We start from the raw sequence: 18,532 nt of genomic DNA, 5'->3' as shown, positions 1-18,532 counted from the left end.
AGTTTTAATTTGGATTTCTTTAATGGCTAATGATTGAGAGCATGTTCTCATGTATCTGTTAGCTGCCTGAATATCTTCTTTAGTGAAGTGTGTGTTCATATCCTTTGCCCACTTCTTGATTGGGTTGTTTGTCTTTTTGTGGTTGAGTTTTGACAGAATCGTATAGATTTTAGAGATCAGGCGCTGGTCGGAGATGTCATAGCTGAAAATTCTTTCCCAATCTGTAGGTGGTCTTTTTACTCTTTTGGTGAAGTCTTTAGATGAGCATAGGTGTTTGATTTTTAGGAGCTCCCAGTTATCTGGTTTCTCTTTGTCATTTTTGGTAATGTTTTGTATTCTGTTTATGCCTTGTATTAGGGCTCCTAAGGTTGTCCCTATTTTTTCTTGCATGATCTTTATCGTTTTAGTCTTTATGTTTAGGTCTTTGATCCACTTGGAGTTAGTTTTTGTGCTTGGTGTGAGGTATGGGTCCTGTTTCATTTTTTTGCAAATGGATATCCAGTTATGCCGGCACCATTTGTTAAAAAGACTATCTTTTCCCCAATTAACTGACACTGGGCCTTTGTCAAATATCAGCTGCTCATATGTGGATGGATTTATATCTGGGTTCTCAATTCTGTTCCACTGGTCTATGTGCCTGTTGTTGTACCAATACCACGCTGTTTTGACTACTGTGGCTGTATAATAGGTTCTGAAATCAGGTAGAGTGAGGCCTCCCACTTTCTTCTTCTTTTTCAGTAATGCTTTGCTTATCCGAGGCTTCTTTCCCTTCCATATGAAGTTGGTGATTTGTTTCTCTATCACCTTAAAAAATTACATTGGAATTTGGATTGGAAATGCATTGTATGTATAGATGGCTTTTGGTAGAATAGACATTTTTACTATGTTAAGTCTTCCTATCCATGAGCAAGGTATGTTTTTCCACTTATGTACGTCTGTTTTAGTTTCTTGCACCAGTACTTTGTAGTATTCTTTGTATAGGTCTTTTACATCTTTGGTAAGATTTATTCCTAAGTATTTTATCTTCTTGGGGGCTACTGTGAATGGTATTGATTTGGTTATTTCCTCTTTGATGTTCTTTTTGTTGGTGTAGAGGAATCCAAGTGATTTTTGTATGTTTATCTTATAACCTGAGACTCTGCCAAACTCTTGTATTAGTTTCAGTAGTTTTCTGGAGGATTCCTTGGGGTTTTCTGTGTATAAGATCATGTCATCTGCAAATAGAGATAATTTTACTTCTTCCTTGCCAATCCAGATGCCCTTTATTTCTTTGTCTAGCCTAATTGCTCTGGCTAGGACCTCTAGCACAATGTTGAATAAGAGCAGTGATAAAGGGCATCCTTGTCTGGTTCCCATTCTCAAGGGAAATGCTTTCAGGCTCTCTCCATTTAGAGTGATGTTGGCTGTTGGCTTTGCATAAATGCCCTTTATTATGTTGAGGAATTTTCCTTCAATTCCTATTTTGGTGAGAGTTTTTATCATAAATGGGACTTCGTCAAATGCCTTTTCTGCATCAATTGATAAGATCATGTGGTTTTTGTCTTTTGTTTTATTTATATGGTGGCTTACATTAATGGTTTTTCTAATATTAAACCAGCCTTGCATACCTGGTATAAATCCCACTTGGTCGTGGTGGATTATTTTTTTTGATATGTTGTTGAATTCTCTTGGCTAGAATTTTGTTGAGGATTTTTGCATCTATGTTCATGAGGGATATAGGTCTGTAATTTTCTTTTTTTGTGATGTCTTTACCTGGTTCTGGTATCAGGGAGATGGTGGCTTTATAGAATGAGTTGGGTAGTATTCCGTCATTTTCTATGCTTTGAAATACCTTTAGTAATAGTGGTGTTATCTCTTCTCTGAAAGTTTGGTAGAACTCTGCAGTATAGCCATCCGGGCCAGGGCTTTTTTTTTCTTGGGAGTTTTTTGATTACCGTTTCAATCTCTTTCTTTGTTATGGGTCTATTTAGTTGTTCTACTTCTGATTGTGTTAGTTTAGGTAGGTAGTGTTTTTCTAGGAATTCATCCACTTCTAGGTTTGCAAATTTCTAAGAGTACAATTTTTCATAATAATCTGATATGATTCTTTTAATTTCAGTTGGGTGTGTTGTGATGTGGCCCTTCTCGTTTCTTATTCAGGTTATTTGTTTCCTTTCCTGTATTTCTTTAGTCAGTCTAGCCAATGGTTTATCAATTTTGTTAATTTTTTCAAAGAACCAGCTTTTGGCTTTGTTAATTCTTTCAATTGTTTTTCTGTTCTCTAATTCATTTAGTTCAGCTCTAATTTTTATTAGTTGTTTTCTTCTGGTGCCTGATGGATTCTTTTGTTGCTCACTTTCTATTTGTTCAAGTTGTAGGGACAGTTCTCTGATTTTGGCTCTTTCTTCTTTTTGTATGTGTGCATTTATCGATATAAATTGACCTCTGAGCACTGCTTTTGCTGTGTCCCAGAGGTTTTGATAAGAAGTATTTTCATTCTCATTGCATTCTGTGAATTTCCTTATTCCCTCCTTAATGTCTTCTATAACCCAGTCTTTTTTCAGGAGGGTATTGTTCAGTTTCCAAGTATTTGATTTCTTTTCCCTAGTTTTTCTGTTATTGATTTCTACTTTTATTGCCTTGTGGTCTGAGAAGATGCTTTGTAATATTTCGATGTTTTGAATTCTGCAAAGGTTTGTTTTATGACCTAATATGTGGTCTATTCTAGAGAATGTTCCATGTGCGCTAGAAAAAAAAGTATACTTTGCAGCAGTTGGGTGGAGAGTTCTGTATAAGTCAATGAGCTCAAGTTGGTTGATTGTTGTAATTAGGTCTTCCGTGTCTCTATTGAGCTTCTTACTGGATGTCCTGTCCTTCTCCGAAAGTGGTGTTTTGAAGTCTCCTACTATAATTGTGGAGGTGTCTATCTCACTTTTCAGTTCTGTTAAAATTTGATTTATGTATCTTGCAGCCCTGTCATTGGGTGCATAAATATTTAATATAGTTATATCTTCCTGATCAATTGTCCCTTTTATCATTATGTAGTGTCCTTCTTTATCCTTTGTGGTGGATTTAAGTTTAAAGTCTATTTTGTCAGAAATTAATATTGCTACTCCTCTTCTTTTTTGCTTATTGTTTGCTTGAAATATTTTTTTCCATCCTTTGAGTTTTAGTTTGTTTGTGTCTCTAAGTCTAAGGTGTGTCTCTTGTAGGCAGCATATAGACGGATCGTGTTTCTTTATCCAGTCCGAGACTCTCTGTCTCTTTATTGGTGCATTTAGTCCATTTACATTCAGTATAATTATAGATAAGTAACTGTTTAGTGCTGTCATTTTGATGCCTTTTTATGTGTGTTGTTGACAATTTCATTTTTCCACTTACTTTTTTGTGCTGAGACGTTTTTCTTTGTAAATTGTGAGATCCTCATTTTCATAGTATTCGACTTTATGTTTGTTGAGTCGTTACGTTTTTCTTGGCTTTTATTTTGAGTTATGGAGTTGTTATACCTCTTTGTGGTTACCTTAATATTTACTCCTATTTTTCTAAGTAAAAACCTAACTTTGTATTGTCCTGTATCACCTTATATCCCTCTCCATTTTTTTTATATGGCAGTTCTATGCCACCTGTATTTAGTCCCTCTTTTTGATTATTGTGATCTTTTACATATTGACTTCAATGATTCCCTGTTTTGAGCATTTTTTTTTTAATTAATCTTAATTTGTTTTTGTGATTTCCCTATTTGAGTTGATATCAGGATGTTCTGTTCTGTGACCTTGTGTTGTGCTGATATCTGATATTATTGGTTCTCTGACCAAACAATATCCTTTAGTATTTCTTGTAGCTTTGGTTTGGTTTTTGCAAATTCTCTAAACTTGTGTTTATCTGTAAATATCTTAATTTCGCCTTCATATTTGAGAGAGAGTTTTGCCGGATATATGATCCTTGGCTGGCAGTTTTTCTCCTTCAGTGCTCTGTATATGTCATCCCACTGCCTTCTTGCCTGCATGGTTTCTGCTGAGTAGTCTGAACTTATTCTTATTGATTCTCCCTTGAAGGAGACCTTTCTTTTATCCCTGGCTGCTTTTAAAATTTTCTCTTTATCTTTGGTTTTGGCAAGTTTGATAATAATATGTCTTGGTGTTTTTCTTTTTGGATCAATCTTAAATGGGTCTTGATGAGCATCTTGGATAGATATCCTGATGTCAGGGAAGTTTTCTGTTAGCAGATCTTCAACTATTTTCTCTGTGTTTTCTGTCCTCCCTCCCTGTTCTGGGACTCCAATCACATGCAAGTTATCCTTCTTGATAGAGTCCCACATGATTCTTAGGGTTTCTTCATTTTTTTTAATTCTTTTATCTGATTTTTTTTCAGCTATGTTGGTGTTAATTCCCTGGTCCTCCAGATTTCCCAGTTTGCATTCTAATTGCTCGAGTCTGCTCCTCTGACTTCCTATTGCGTTGTCTAATTCTCTAATATTTTTGTTAATCTTTTGGATTTCTGCATGCTGTCTCTCTATGGATTCTTGCAACTTATTAATTTTTCCACTATGTTCTTGAATAACCTTTTTGAGTTCTTCGACTGTTTTATCAATGTGTTCCTTGGCTTTTTCTGCAGTTTGCCTTATTTCATTTCTGAGGTCATCCCTGATGTCTTGAAGCTTTCTGTAAATTAGTTTTTTATATTCTGTATCTGATAATTCCAGGATTGTATCTTCATTTGGGAAAAATTTTGATTCTTTTGTTTGGGGGGCTGTAGAAGCTGTCATTGTCTGCTTCTTTATGTGGTTTGATATCGACTGCTGTCTCCAAGCCATCACTAAATAGTAGTGATTTATTCTATAATTGCTCACTGAGTCCTATCTTGTTTTATTTTCTTTCAGTGTACATGGGTTGGCTACTAGATTGTGCTGTCTTGTTTGTTGTAGCCCTTGACTTACTAATGACCTATTACCAGCTGGTTTGGGCTGTTGCCAGATATATATGCGTGAGTCTATTCACTATTCTTGAGTAGAATCTAATTTTGGGTCATCAAGTGTGTGCTGCACCCTAACATCTATCCACCTCGAGAAGTAGTGGTGATAGTTGTGTGGACCAGATTCTAGTAGCAGCTGGGGTTCACACTCCAGGGGGGGACAGAATGCTGACAGGCTTCCCCCAAGTGTCAGTGAGGTAGGTGTGTGTCTATTCCTATAGCACCTTGGTGGGAGGGCTCTGTAGCTGTACCTTAGGCCCCCAATGCAAGTACCTCCAATGATTTCTTAGACCCCTAAGGCAAGAGGCTAGGTGGTCTGGGGGGAGCTTCAGCCCTCAGTTCCCTGTTGTGGATCAGTTAGGCCTCTGTTGAATAGCAGAGATATCAGACCTGGGAAACTTGTTTTTCCAGTAAATCTGCTAAAAAAATGCGGTCAGATCCCTATCAGAACTGCCTTTGCATTATAACAGCCACCTTGTTCCCTGTAAGGATGGAAGCCCGAGATTTGGATCATGCTTGGCTAGAGCTGGTTCTGTGTTTTTAGTCCAATTAGGGAAGGATTTTTGGTCCCTGGGTTTTTTGTGGTTGCTTCTCTGAGGCCAGAAGAATGAGTTACGAAAAGACCAAAAAAAAAAAAGGGGGGGGAAGCAAAGCCGCGGAGCCAGAGCCATTCTCCCTCTGGCTCAGGAAATTCCAATGTTAATGAAGCCACGTGGGAAGGGGAGGGGAGGGTTCAGAAAAACAGGAGAGAGTAGCACCCTGGAATACAGCCAAAGTTGCTTATCTTGCTTGGGATGACTATTTTATCTGAGATTCCCGAGGGGCGTGTTGCCTATGTGTGCTGGCTGTGTGGAGATTTTCCCCGAGGGTCTGGCCCGCTGAAGCTGCGGTCAGATCCTCCGCTGCCAGTCCAAAGCCCGGTGTCAAGGTTCCCCTGCTGGGACGCTGCACTCCTGGCTCCAAAATCAGTCGCTGCCTCCTGGGAACTTCTCGTCCCGCCAGCCGTGTCACCGCGCCGTGGACCAGCTGGGCCCCCTCCCTGGATTAGTCCAGGGAAGTAGGGCTGTGCCCCGTGTTTGCGCCGTGACCGGATGCCATGTTCAGCTTCCCTGTGCCCAGTCCAAAGCCCAGTGCCAAGGTTCCCTGGCTGGGACGCTGCACTCCCGGCTCCAAAACCAGTCACTGCCTCCCGGGGACTTCTCCTCCCACCAGCCGTGTCGCCACGCTGCCCGTGCGGACTGGCTGGGCCCTCTCCCGGGGTCAGTTCAGGGGGTAGGGCTGCACCCCGTGTTTGCGCCGTCACAAGATGTTGTGTTCAGCTCCCCTGGGCCCAGTCCTAAGCCCGGCGCCAATGTTACCTAACTGGGACGCTGGCTCCAGGCTCCGAAAACAGTTGCTGCTTCCCCGTAGTTGTTCGTTCTCCGTCTCTGTCACTCAGGTCATCTCTTTAAATCTCTGTTTGTTGTTCAGGGTTTGTAGATTGTCAAGTATGTGATCGATTCACTTGTTTTTCCAAGTCGTTGTTGCAAGAGGGATCCGAGGTAGCGTCTACCTAGTCAGCCATCTCGGCCCCCCATTATCATTCTTAAGGTGAATCAAAACCGGTAACCAAAAGTCTAGTCTGTAAAAAGTTACTAATTGTTAAGGGAAAGTGTAAGCTTTTGCTCAATACATTAAGCAAAGAGAGGTCATTCAATTACTGAAGTTTAACAAGTGTGTAAAGTTTGGGTCTTCTGCGTTTAAATCCTTTAAACTGGTTTATTCTGCTGGTCCCCTCTTCTAATTTGCTCTAAGCTCAATCCGTGCAGCAATAGGATGACCTTCCTTTTGAGAAAAAGATTTTAAAACTTGACCAGCAACACCACTTGTCCTTAAGTACCCTAGAAATGCTTTCAATGAATAACATGGGATACCTATACTTTAGGTGATCGAAAAAGTCATCGATATCTGATTGTCTAAAATAAAATTCAGGATCAGATCATACTAGGCTTTATATGGAATCCCTTGTAAGGAATTTGGACTTGGTCCTTGGTCAGTTACAAGAGCCATTGAAGAGGCCTAATTAATGGTACTTGGAACGCTCTAGCTAGAAGGTAGAAAAAAAAATTAGAGCAGAGACACACACACATACACACACACACATACATACACATACATATAAAGCATGAAGAAAAGAAAGACAACTAAGTATCCTGGGCAGATATGATGGTGACCTGCAGTGGAATAGGGTCAGTGGGGATGGAATGAAATGAATTGCTTAAATATACATTATGAAGCATTAGTGGTTCAGTGGTCAAATTCTTGCCTTCCATGCAGGAGACCTGGGTTTGTCTCCTGGCCTATGTGCAGCCACCACCTATCTGTCAGTGGACACTTGCAAGTTGTTTTGATGCTGAACAGGTGTCAGTGACACTTCCAAACTGAGACGGACTGGGAGGAAAGGCCTGGCGATCTATTTCTGAAAATCTGCCTATGAAAACTTCATGGTTCACAATGGTCCAGCTGATAACTGATCATGTGGATGTTACAAGACCAAGCAACGGTTTGTTCCATCGTGCCTGGGGTTGCCATGCGTGAGGGGCCGACTCAGTGGCAGCTGACAACAACAAATATACATTGAGGAAGAAGAAGAGATAAGACTTGGTGATTGCTTAGATTGATTAGGCAAGGAAGAGAGGGGATTATGACAATTCCAAGGGTTTGGGGTGGGTAATTAGGTAGATCGTATCTTTCACTGAAATAGGAAACTTGGGAGGAGTGTTAAGTAGGATGGAGAAAAAGATGAGTTTAGTTTTAGAAAAAGTTGTCTTTGAGATACCTAAGGAGATGTCCCATGGGCAGCTGGTTATGCAGGCCGTAAGCTAAGAACAGTTGGTGACAATTAAAATGTGTCATCAGTATGTAGGCTAAGAGACATGCTGAAGGAGACTTTTGATGAGAAAGAGAAAGAGCCAGAATTCAAATGCAGACCTGGCTCCAACACTCCTGGGATCCCCATTCAAAGAGAAGGGATTTGTCTGAAGGAAGACTATGGCTCCTTTTATGGGTACAAAATGAAGATGTAAAATATTACATCTAATTAATTTACTCAATAAATAATTACCAAATGCCTGCCATGTGCATCATAAGATTCTAGAGTTGAGACTAGAGGTCTTAGAAAGTCCTGGCTCTTTGTTACTCTCTAAGTGAATTACCCAAGTGTTTTTTCCTAACAGAAGATATCTAATTAAAAATTTGAAAGAGCAATAAAAACTGTAAATGTTCTCCAGAAGATGACTGCATTTCCTGAGCTTTTAACCGATGGAAAACTGAAAGTTAACAACTCTTCTCAGAGCATAATTCATTATGTTTGTCTGGGAAAAGAGATTCTGGTCATCCATGTTTCTCCTTCAGTACTGTTACGTTTTACTCTCTGCATCTTAAACAATAAACTCTGCAATTACAAGTAGTCAGGTTACAAACAGTGCAGATGAAATGGTTAACCCAGTCAGTTCTAAAATCCTATTAATATATTTAAAAGCTCAGAGCAGAAGAGATAACTTTGCCTCCGACTTTGGATGAATAAACACCTTAGATCGGCAGCTTAACAAATTCAGTTGAAGCAGGCCACATTCTTGTTAAGAAAATTAAAACTACAATCTCACTCATTTAGCTAATTAATTGTTTGTTATTGGAATCACTAATTATTACATAACCCAAGAAGAGTACAATAAATTAAGCCCTGTTTTCTAGGCAAAAAAAAGAAAGGAAAGAAAAGAGATGGGAAACCAGGAACTTCTTTCAGTTGAAAGGGATGGTAGAAAGAAGGAGAGGTAGCTACAGATTAAAATCTGGGTCTTCCCAACAACTTTCTGAATTAAAAGAAAACAACATTAGTCCTTCTTTTTCAGGAATACTTTGTTTGCTAATAATATACAAAAATGTTTAAAACTATGGTTGGCCTTCAGAAGATTTGACGGTAGCAAGTCTCTTCAGTTTTTTTCCCCCCTTTTAATAGAATAGGTATTTAAAAATTAAATAAAACAGGAGCTGTTACTATAGTGAGTTACAGAGGAACAAAACATCTAACCTCTACTCTTTAAGAATATATAGCCATAAATAACCCTTAAGTACTTGTGCTTTTTAAAACAGAATGATATTCCTTACAGAGAGCAGAAACTTAACTGAGAGCAACAAACTCAGTGCTCAGAGCCAGAATGAATTTTAATCACCCATGCTGTAATGCTCTTATATGATCAGCAAACCAAAGATACCAGGGGTTAATAATAAAAACCAAAAAACCAAACCCATTGCCATAGTTGATTCCAACTCATAAAAACCCTACAGGACAGGGCAGAACTGTCCCACAGGGTTTCCAGGGCTATAAATCTTTAGACTGCCACATCTTTTGCAAACCGCAGACCTTTTGTTTAGCTGCGGAGAACTATAACCACTGCACAAGGGACTTATAATAATGGAGATTAACTTAGGTTTCCTACTTTACTCAAAACCCTTTTCCATCCAGTCGACTCCACTCATCTCAACTCCATAGGACAGAGTAGAACTGCCCCATAGAGTTTCCAAGGAGCGCCTGGTGGATTTCAACTGCCAACCTTTTATGGTTAGCAGCCTTGGCTCTTAACCACTAAACCACCAGGGTTTCCCTATTGCTTAACAGTGTACGAAAAATAAATAGCACTAGCTGCTCTTTTTTTACTGTTATGTGTTAAAAAATCTTTTTTGAGATTATTTTTCACATTTCAAAAATAAAAGCAAAGAGTTATCCAAGCCTAGCAAGTTGTGAGCAGGATAGCCATGCCCTCAATAATCTCAATGGTGTCCTATATCCTCTCTCAACTGATCACTAAAATTAACTTTCTCTGAAGGTGGCCTTTTAAATCTACTTCTGGAAGGATAAACATTACAAGTTTACTTTCCAGGCACTTAAACAATGCTACCTTTTTCAAAATTGGTCCCTTGTCCCTATGCTTTGTTTTTTTCCCAACAATCTCAATGTTTAAAGTGTGTCTGAAACAATATGAAAAACCAGTTTTGCAACTTTTAAAATATCATCCAGATTTTTCTTTCCTTTTCTGAGTTCTCCCAAGGTAGCTGGTGCTATGGCAGGAATGAGAGCACACCGAGAAATTCGCATGCTTAATAGGCCTGAGTCTGCGGAAAGCCAAGCATTTGAGGTGCAAAAGCCTTTAAAGTAGCTAGAGGAGCATTAATGCAAAAGAAGAGCTACCTGGGTAATTTACACTCCTTCATCAAAGTAAGGTGTTCCTCCGTACTGGTTAGCATGCAATGGAGATGCCCTCTGTTGCATTCTATGAAACCTGACTCACTGGATAAAAAATTAGTCTTGGGTTAATTAAAAAAAAAAAAATCAGAGGTAGAGTAATTTTAAAAGAAATGTTGATACATTTCAGATATGTGCAACATGACAACCTAATTGTTAACAATGTGTTTCTGAATAGGAGTCCTGTTGTACTTATTTTGTATAATTGATTTAAAAAATCACTTTTATTTAGTAACACCACATTAGCTTACAAATATTTAGGGTATGCGTACTATCTGTCTGCCACAGTAAAAGATCCCTCCCCTCATAGATTTTAGTACCCAGTTTAAGAAACAAGCCTCAATGATACAAAATAATTAATACAGGAGAGTCTTTAATAAGCAGAGTGAGTTCTCTTAAATAGGTTAAACAGCACCTGAATTCTTATTTACACTGTGTATTTGTTCAGAAACACCCTTCTTTGAGATGATTAAATGTAAACTTCCAGTCCAAGTTCAACTGAATTATGAAAGGTGGTAGCTCCCACCTCTTCATGTTTCCCAGAATTTTCTTCAAATATGAATTAAAACTGTTTTGTAATCTATGAAATCTCACTTTAGTTTTCTCCTGTGGTCTCCCTCAGGCTCATTAAACCATCCTTATATGTAAGGCTTAACACAGTGACCAGCACATAGGAGATACTCAGTGAACATTTATTTAATTCTTCGCCCCCCTTCTTATTTCACATACTGTAGAGCAACCCTGCAGGACAGAGAAGAACTGCCACATAGAGTTTCGAAGGATCAACTGGTGAATTAAAACTGCCGATCTTTTGGTTAGCAGCCGAACATTTAACCACTGTACAAGGCTCCATATGCTGTATGGTACACTAAAATCAGAATTGGGGAGCTAAGAAATTGTGGTATTTGATCAAGTCACTTAAGCTCTGTTTCTCACATCCTAATTTGCTATTTCAATATCCACAATTCTATAACCCATTCCAGAAATTTCAATTTGGCAGACATTTATTTAACATCTTTTCTGAGGAGTATTTGCTTGATTCACATTCATGGTCTAGCTAGCATTTTTTTTTTCATATGACAAGTATCCTGATATCAAGAGCATCTTCCTTCCTTTTTCATTTTCCAACAGGACAAAGAGAGATTATCTGTCTCTAAATTGCCTGCAATGAAGTTTTAAAATGACATCCTAGACCACATCATGGGACTAGAAACAATTGGCCAGGACTCCAGAATTACTAAAAAGTCCTAAGTAATTTTAAATTCCACCTTTTCTGCTAAGTAATGGAATCCCAAGGGGGCAGATAAATCCTCCAACCATTCCTGGACATTTATAACTTCCCATTTTAGAGAAATTACATCATAAGGGACCTGATTATCATCTGTCTCTCCTGTGTTTGAGTCTTTTCCATGCTCAGGGTTCCACGGTGGACTCAGGGGAAAAGCCCCTTGAATTCCCAAGAATCACTTCTATCTCTTCTTCTTGGAGTAAGGAAATCCAGGGGCCTAGATATCATTGGCGAGCAATGAAGGGGTTGGCTGACCATATAAAGCTTAATGACACACTATATGATGACAATGGAAAAATGTTCACTGGGTCAGTACTCTCCAGGCCAGGTTCAAAAAACATAACTTCACTGAGAGAAATTGGCTTGTAGTGTCATGTGGCTATTGTAAATGTGTGGTTATATGTAAACATTCTGACATATGAAACATACAGATCAAGGAAATTTGGCATAATTAGAAACAATGATTTTTTTCCAATTTTGATTCACTGTAGTTTTTAAGGACAATAAATGGAATCATTACCTGAATATAGTGGAACAAATTTATTATTTTCTCTGCTAATGGTGAGGAATCTTGCAAAATCTAAAACTCACTTTTGCCCAGGTAGGAAATTATTTTGGCTGTCTATTTACCTTTCTGGAGCCCTGGTAGCAGTGTGGTTAAGCACTCAGCTGCTAAGCAAAAGGTCGGCTATTTGAATCCACCAGCCGCTCCTCAGAAACCATATGGGGGCAGTTCTACTGTGTCCTATAAGGTCGCTATGAGGGAATTGACTCAATGGCAATGGGTTTAGTTTGGTTTATTTACATTTCTAGTACTATAATTATCATAGCACTATGGGAGCACTATGACGACTCTATTTTCCTAGACTTCAGCAAAGGGGAAAAAGTGTATCAATTCACATACAAATGGAAAATTATAAAAGCCCATTTTATGCAATGAAATATAAATTTTTTGTACTTTTTTGTAATGAGATTCATCTATGATTATTCCATTGGATCCATTAATAAAGTACTTTGTGCCTCATAGTTCCTAGATTTATTCATTCATTCATCCTTCCATTCATTCAATCTTTAATGCATTCAAATCTTACTAGGCAACTGAATTTTTTCCAGTCCCTGGTGGCTCAGTGGTTAAACACTTATCTGCTAAATGGAATGTTGACAGTTGGAACCCACCAACCGCTCCATGGGAGAAAGATGTGGCAGCCTGCCTCTGTAAAGATTATACCCTTGGAAGCCATATGAGGCAGTTCTACCTTGTCCTATGAGGTCTCTATGAGTCAGAATGGACTTGACAGCAGTGGGTTTTGTTTTTAAGTTTAAGGATGTAGCAATGAAAAGCGACACTGCCCATTGTAATGTTGGGAAACAGAAAATGAAGGGTTTTCGCCCATCAGTCAGCTGCCCTAGAGCTTCAGGGAAAGTCAAGTAAAGCCAAGTCAATGAGTTTTTATTAAACACCTTTGTCCTCTGTGGGAAGTCCCCAAGATTATGACAGTTGAAAAATTCTAACAAATCTGGGGGTGAATGGTGGCAGCTAATTTGGTCTCCTGCTCATGGTTTTTCAGCCATTTTGCATAAACTACCAGACACATTCAGAGCAGTTCAGAATCTGAGAAAGGTCCTGGGACTTCCATTCACTGGGAAAACTCAAAACCTTTATTATTTCACTCCTAAATCATATGGAGTACCATCCAGGGATCTCTAATACTCTAGAAAAATTGAGAGCAAAAAGTAGTGGATTCCCTTTTTGAGGATAAGGACATGTTCTTGATTATGTCATAGACAAGATGTAAATATTCATATTACATAAAGCTGAGAAAACACTTTCAAGCCTGCAAAGTCAGTTTCCCCCTTTAGCACATCAAAGAAAGATTAGAAGTTTTATTTATTTTCAATCAAGCACCAGTTGCTGTCTGGTCGATTTCCGCTGATGGAGATCTCACATGTATCACAGTAGAGCTGTGCTCCATAGGGTTTTTAGTGGCTGATTTTTCAGAAGTAGATCACCAGGACTCTCTCCCAAGGTGCCTCTGTATGGACTGGAACCTCCAACCTTTCAGTTGGTAACTGAGTGTGTTGCTCACTTGCACCAACCAGAGCCGCTTCCAATCAAGTACATGCATAGAATTCTTTATCATAATGTCCATGTTGAGAAATTCAGGTGATTTGGAGTAAATTCCTTTCCTCAGGAATCACATCAGAAAGATCATCATCCATACTACCCTACCAAACATGTCTCTATCCGCTCACTTCAAAGGCAGTATTATCTAGAGCAGGGGTCAGTAAATATTTCCTGCAAAAGGCCAGAAAGTAAGTATTTTAGGCTGTGACAAGTGTTCAACCCAGCAGTTGTACCCTGAAAGCAGTCAGACAATACTCAAACAAGTGGATATGCCTATGTTCGGATAAAACTTTATTTACAAAAACAGACAGCTGGCCAAATTTGGCCACAGACTAGTTTGCCAACATGTATTCTGAGACAGGATAACTTTTCTCATGTTTATTTAGTTTCTCACTTCTATTTTATGTTCCATCAGTATTGAAATAAATACAACATGTACCTCAAACAGTGAGATATATAATTTTTAGTTTATTATCAGTTGTTATCTTTAATAAAACTGTTCTGGTAAAAGATTCCCTCAGAAACCTCATCTTTGTACTTAAGTGCTATTTTTTTCCTAAATTGATAAATTTTGATTATTTTTTCTACATTGCTTTTCATCTTCCCTTCCTTTATACTATAAAAAACCCAACCCATTGCCGCTGAGTCAAGTTTGACTCATAGAGACCCTATAGGACAGAGCAGAACTGCCCCATAGGGCTTCCAAGAAGCATCTGCTGGATTTGAACTGCTGACCTTTTGGTTAGCTCTTAACACTGCCCCACCAGGGTTTTTGCAACTTAATTTTTTCTTAGTTTCTTCTGAACTATTGTGCAGATATGCTTAGGGTCACTTGAGCCACCCAGGGCATATTCCCTTCATTAGTTGGCCTCAGTCTGCAGTGATTTTCCAGTTGGAATTTCCATTACCACCAACTTTCAAATCAGCTATCAATGTCAGTATGTTTCTTTCTAGTAATCTCCTTTCCTATGTATACACTTTCTTGCATCATAGCCTGTGTATGAAATCTGCTCTTTACTAAAGTATGAAAAGTACTGAATTCTGATTGAAAGACTCAGACAACCTAGTTTGTAGAATTGTATAAAATGTCACCATTAACTGAATATTAACTACCTGATCCTTTGAAGGAAGGCTGTATTCCTCTTTTGAGGACAGAAACTGCAATAGCTGTTTTTCACAATACTCAAATTCCTAGTTGCTTGTTTCATGTTTTTGGCTAGATTCTAAAACACTGAGTTTATTGGAAAACTGAGTGACAGGTAAACGAGGACTTTTTCTACTGTACTAATCTCTTTTTTCCAAGGTATTTATTTGGGCAAATTGAAATGGGAAGTTTTGTTTGTTTGTTTGTTTGTTTTTCTTTACTGGCTTTGCTGCTTAAAATTCACTCTGCTACCTGTTCCACTTTTCACTCACTCACTTTGTCTAGGACAGATTAGCACAATAGATCTTGACCCTGAGCCACATAAGAATGGGGGGCATTTGAAAACTAATAATCCCTAGGTCCTACTGTCTGGAGTTTTCTGATCAGTTGGTCTGGAGTAGAGAGGTACAGTGAGTAAGCATTAGTGTTTTTCTTTTTTTTTTTTTAAAGATTCGCAGGTGATTCTTATGTTAATCAAAAACTAAGAACCCCTGGTTTACTCTATCCAATTTCTCTTAGGTGGCTGTATAAAAGATTAAATGAGGAGTGGTTTACACTGATATTCTACTTTGTGGCATCAAAATTTATATAATAAATATGAATTTATCTAAAGACTTTATTTTAACTTTCTCTTCTTTGAGAAATGCTCTGCAAGTTTAATTTCAAGTGGGTACATTTTCAACATAGATACTTTTTGGCTCCATCTCACCACACAGGAAAGGTATTCTCCTTGTCCACTAAAAAAACTGTGTCGTAAATAACTTTCTGATAACTGTGAAGCCCTGTGTATGTTACTGTCTTTCTCTTGTTCATAGCACCAGAAGAATGGGCCACGACCCGCTCCAGCCTGAAGGCACCACCACCAAGGTCAGCCAGAGGGGGATACAGGGAGCACCCCTATGGTAGATATTGAAGGTCTTCCTCACCAGTGACCTCACCTCAAAGACAATTCATAGCCTGTGGTCTCCACATAAACAGCAAAAAGACAAGTAATAGTCCTTTTTTTTTTTTTTCTTTTCTATTCTAGGGATAACTGCTCATGATTACTCCCATATATTTCTTGTATTTCCCCCTATACTGTTGGCGTGACATTGATGCTAGTATTATTTCACAAAACGGACTTAAAAAGACATTGGCAAGCATTGTCTATAACCCGTTCAGTAGGCTGATATTCTCTTGGTTGTTTTTCATTGTGTGTGTAATTTTTTTTTTTTTTTTTTTAATGAAAAAGCATGAATCTGTTCAAAAGTTTTGAGTCTCAACCAACTAGCAAAAATTTTGTTTAGGGTTGCTAAAAGACTGTAACATGATTTTTGAACTAGCTGATAATAAAGTTGTAGATAAGATGTTTTAACCTGTCTTTTAATATCTGTTAGTTAGATGAAGATGTTCAATATTAAGTTTGTAAATTAATTTTAAATGCTGTTTTAATGGAGTTGAAAACAAGCAGCTACTGTATGTATGTAGCTAACTGAATTTGTTCAGTGTTTTAACCTGTATTTGTTAAAAAAGAAAAAAAAAAAACACACATAAAGTTCCATGTGTAAGCTTCTCTAAATAGGAAACCACAATTTGTCAAATATGTTTGCCATAATTTGTCAATAAAGCTGAAAATTTTTGTAAAAACTAAATTTTGAATTACTTGTTTTCTAGCTTTAAATGCCTGCTTTATTTCTTCTTCAAGAGATGCCTAAAATGTTTTCTATTTAAAAATTACAAAAATGAACCCAAGCCTGTTTTAAGATATTTGTGTAATACTTAAAAAATGTATTAATAACTTCTGGTTGTTAAATAATTTAAAAAAGTTCACAAACTAAACTGTTACATGAATCATGGTTAGTCAACACTAATGTATAACATGTTAATGGAAAAAAATGGATTTAGAATAATAAATGGATTTTAAACTATCCTCTAAGCTTTATCTTGCTAAACACAAACTCTGATTGACTTGTTTGCATTAGCATGTCTCTCGTGAGAAAGAGTAATGGAGTATAAAGAGGTAAGATTACCACTTACCACTGTCTAAATGCCTAGTTCTTCAACCTTTGAGTTTCCCCGCACATTAAATATCCCATCTAACATGTAAGCATTGCGTAGATTCACTTTATTGTTTTCACTCAAATGAGTGTGTGGACTTCATTTGCGTAGTTTATAACAATTTGTTTTGACAAACAAATCATCAGTGTCACTGGCCAGTTGTTGCTATTCAACCTCAAAAACTTTATTTGTAATTTTCAGTGCTAAATATCACCGCCCTTGAAGGCAGTTTAGAGGGCTGATATTTCTTTTGAGACTATCAGACTTGATGGCTGATGATTATTAAGGAAATATGTCGCAGGACTCAAAGGATGACTAAACGTTAAACAGGTAACACTAATAGTAACTCTGTAATTTTGCGTATGCAACAGAAATGTTAAATATTCTCAGTTATTAAGTTCCTGATAGTTAAAAAAGTAAACCTACAAAAACATAACAAATAGGTCTATAGGTTATTAAAACAACTAATTAACATTAACTAGAGGCACCAAAATTATTTTACAATATATAACCCTCAAGATAATAAACAGAACTAAAATTAACAATAATCGTAATGCAACTCTTGCTAACATCAAACGTAAGCTAAATTTTGATGGAAAAAAGAAAGCAAAAGACTTGATGGTAGGGATGAATGCCAAAACTGTTAATCTTTTAAATACAGTTTTTTTGTTTATGGTGGCTTTTTGTCGATGTGATTGGTTTACTTTTTTGCTGCTAACCAGCTTAGGCATATATGGCTGTTCAGTTTTTTCAGCTGGAGTTGCATGCTAATAGTTTTATCAAGTGTGTGTCTGTCATCAATTAAATTCGTAAATATTTGCCTTTCATAAAATGCTGTTGAGTTATATTTAATTATCTTTTCTATTCTTTCTCACTATTTCAGGCACCCACAAGCAAAGAACACATAATTGAATAGCAGATGTGATGGGTTAAGAAGGATGGAGGTAAGCTTATTTTTGTCTTCTTTCAAATAGATAAGATAATCTTTACCAATATGAAGGTATCACAGTGAGCTAAAATACCAAATGCTGCTTTTTGAAAAGGTTTAAATTGTTGTCAAGAAATTGAGTCTTTTTATCTTTTTTGAAATAAAGCCATCTAACTTGATATTTGCCTGGCAAGGCTTATTTGGAAGCTAATCAAATGAATTGTGAATTAATAGTTCATCTAAGGCCCTTTTCTTCACTATAAACTATATGCTCCACCTCTTCAACTCTATAAAGAAAGAATGCTACAACTTTTAATCTGAAGATACAGGAGAAGGAAATCACAATTGTTGGATAAAGTAAAGGGACGCCCAACCCCTCACCTATCCTGTCAGTGACAGTCAAATACTATAACTACCCATTCCCATCATTTTCCTCATTTATCTCACTGTTTTCATCAATAAACTTCTTGTTTCTCATCTGCCATTCTATTTGATTTAGTAAATATTTACTAAGTACAAAGCACTAATGGAAATTGAAGCTTGATTTCTGTACACAAGGAGTCGAAAACTTTAGTCAAATAAACCTAAGACTGAAGACCATGCAGGGACAGTTCTAGGAAATCCTCAAAAAGGATTGAAATAGCCTTGCCAGGATGGTTGAAATGGTGTTTAAAAGCCAAGTTTTCTCCTTCTCGGTCTGGTACACTTTCTACAACACAAATCTAAATACAGTTTAGTCTTTCAGAAGTCCCATTTGAGTGGTACAAGAGAAAGGAGCG

At 37.6% G+C, this 18,532-nt stretch overlaps 1 protein-coding gene across 1 annotated transcript in view; it reads left to right on the top strand.

The window, feature by feature from the left end:
• KHDRBS2 (KH RNA binding domain containing, signal transduction associated 2) overlaps nt 1-17,823 on the top strand; it is a 656,556-nt gene extending 638,733 nt beyond the window's left edge. The window contains exons 9-10 of the mRNA XM_049894956.1: nt 15,604-15,777; nt 17,709-17,823. Of these exons, the coding sequence (XP_049750913.1) occupies nt 15,604-15,701 (98 nt within the window). The 3' untranslated portion in view covers nt 15,702-15,777; nt 17,709-17,823. The remainder of the gene's footprint in view (nt 1-15,603; nt 15,778-17,708) is intronic.
• The last annotated feature ends 709 nt before the right edge of the window (nt 17,824-18,532 follow it).

This window comes from Elephas maximus, chromosome 1 (genome assembly GCF_024166365.1).
Source record: "Elephas maximus indicus isolate mEleMax1 chromosome 1, mEleMax1 primary haplotype, whole genome shotgun sequence".
Lineage (NCBI taxonomy): Eukaryota > Metazoa > Chordata > Mammalia > Proboscidea > Elephantidae > Elephas > Elephas maximus.
The sequence above is the reverse complement of the archived record's forward strand: the minus strand, read 5'-3'. Positions and strand labels throughout refer to the sequence as shown.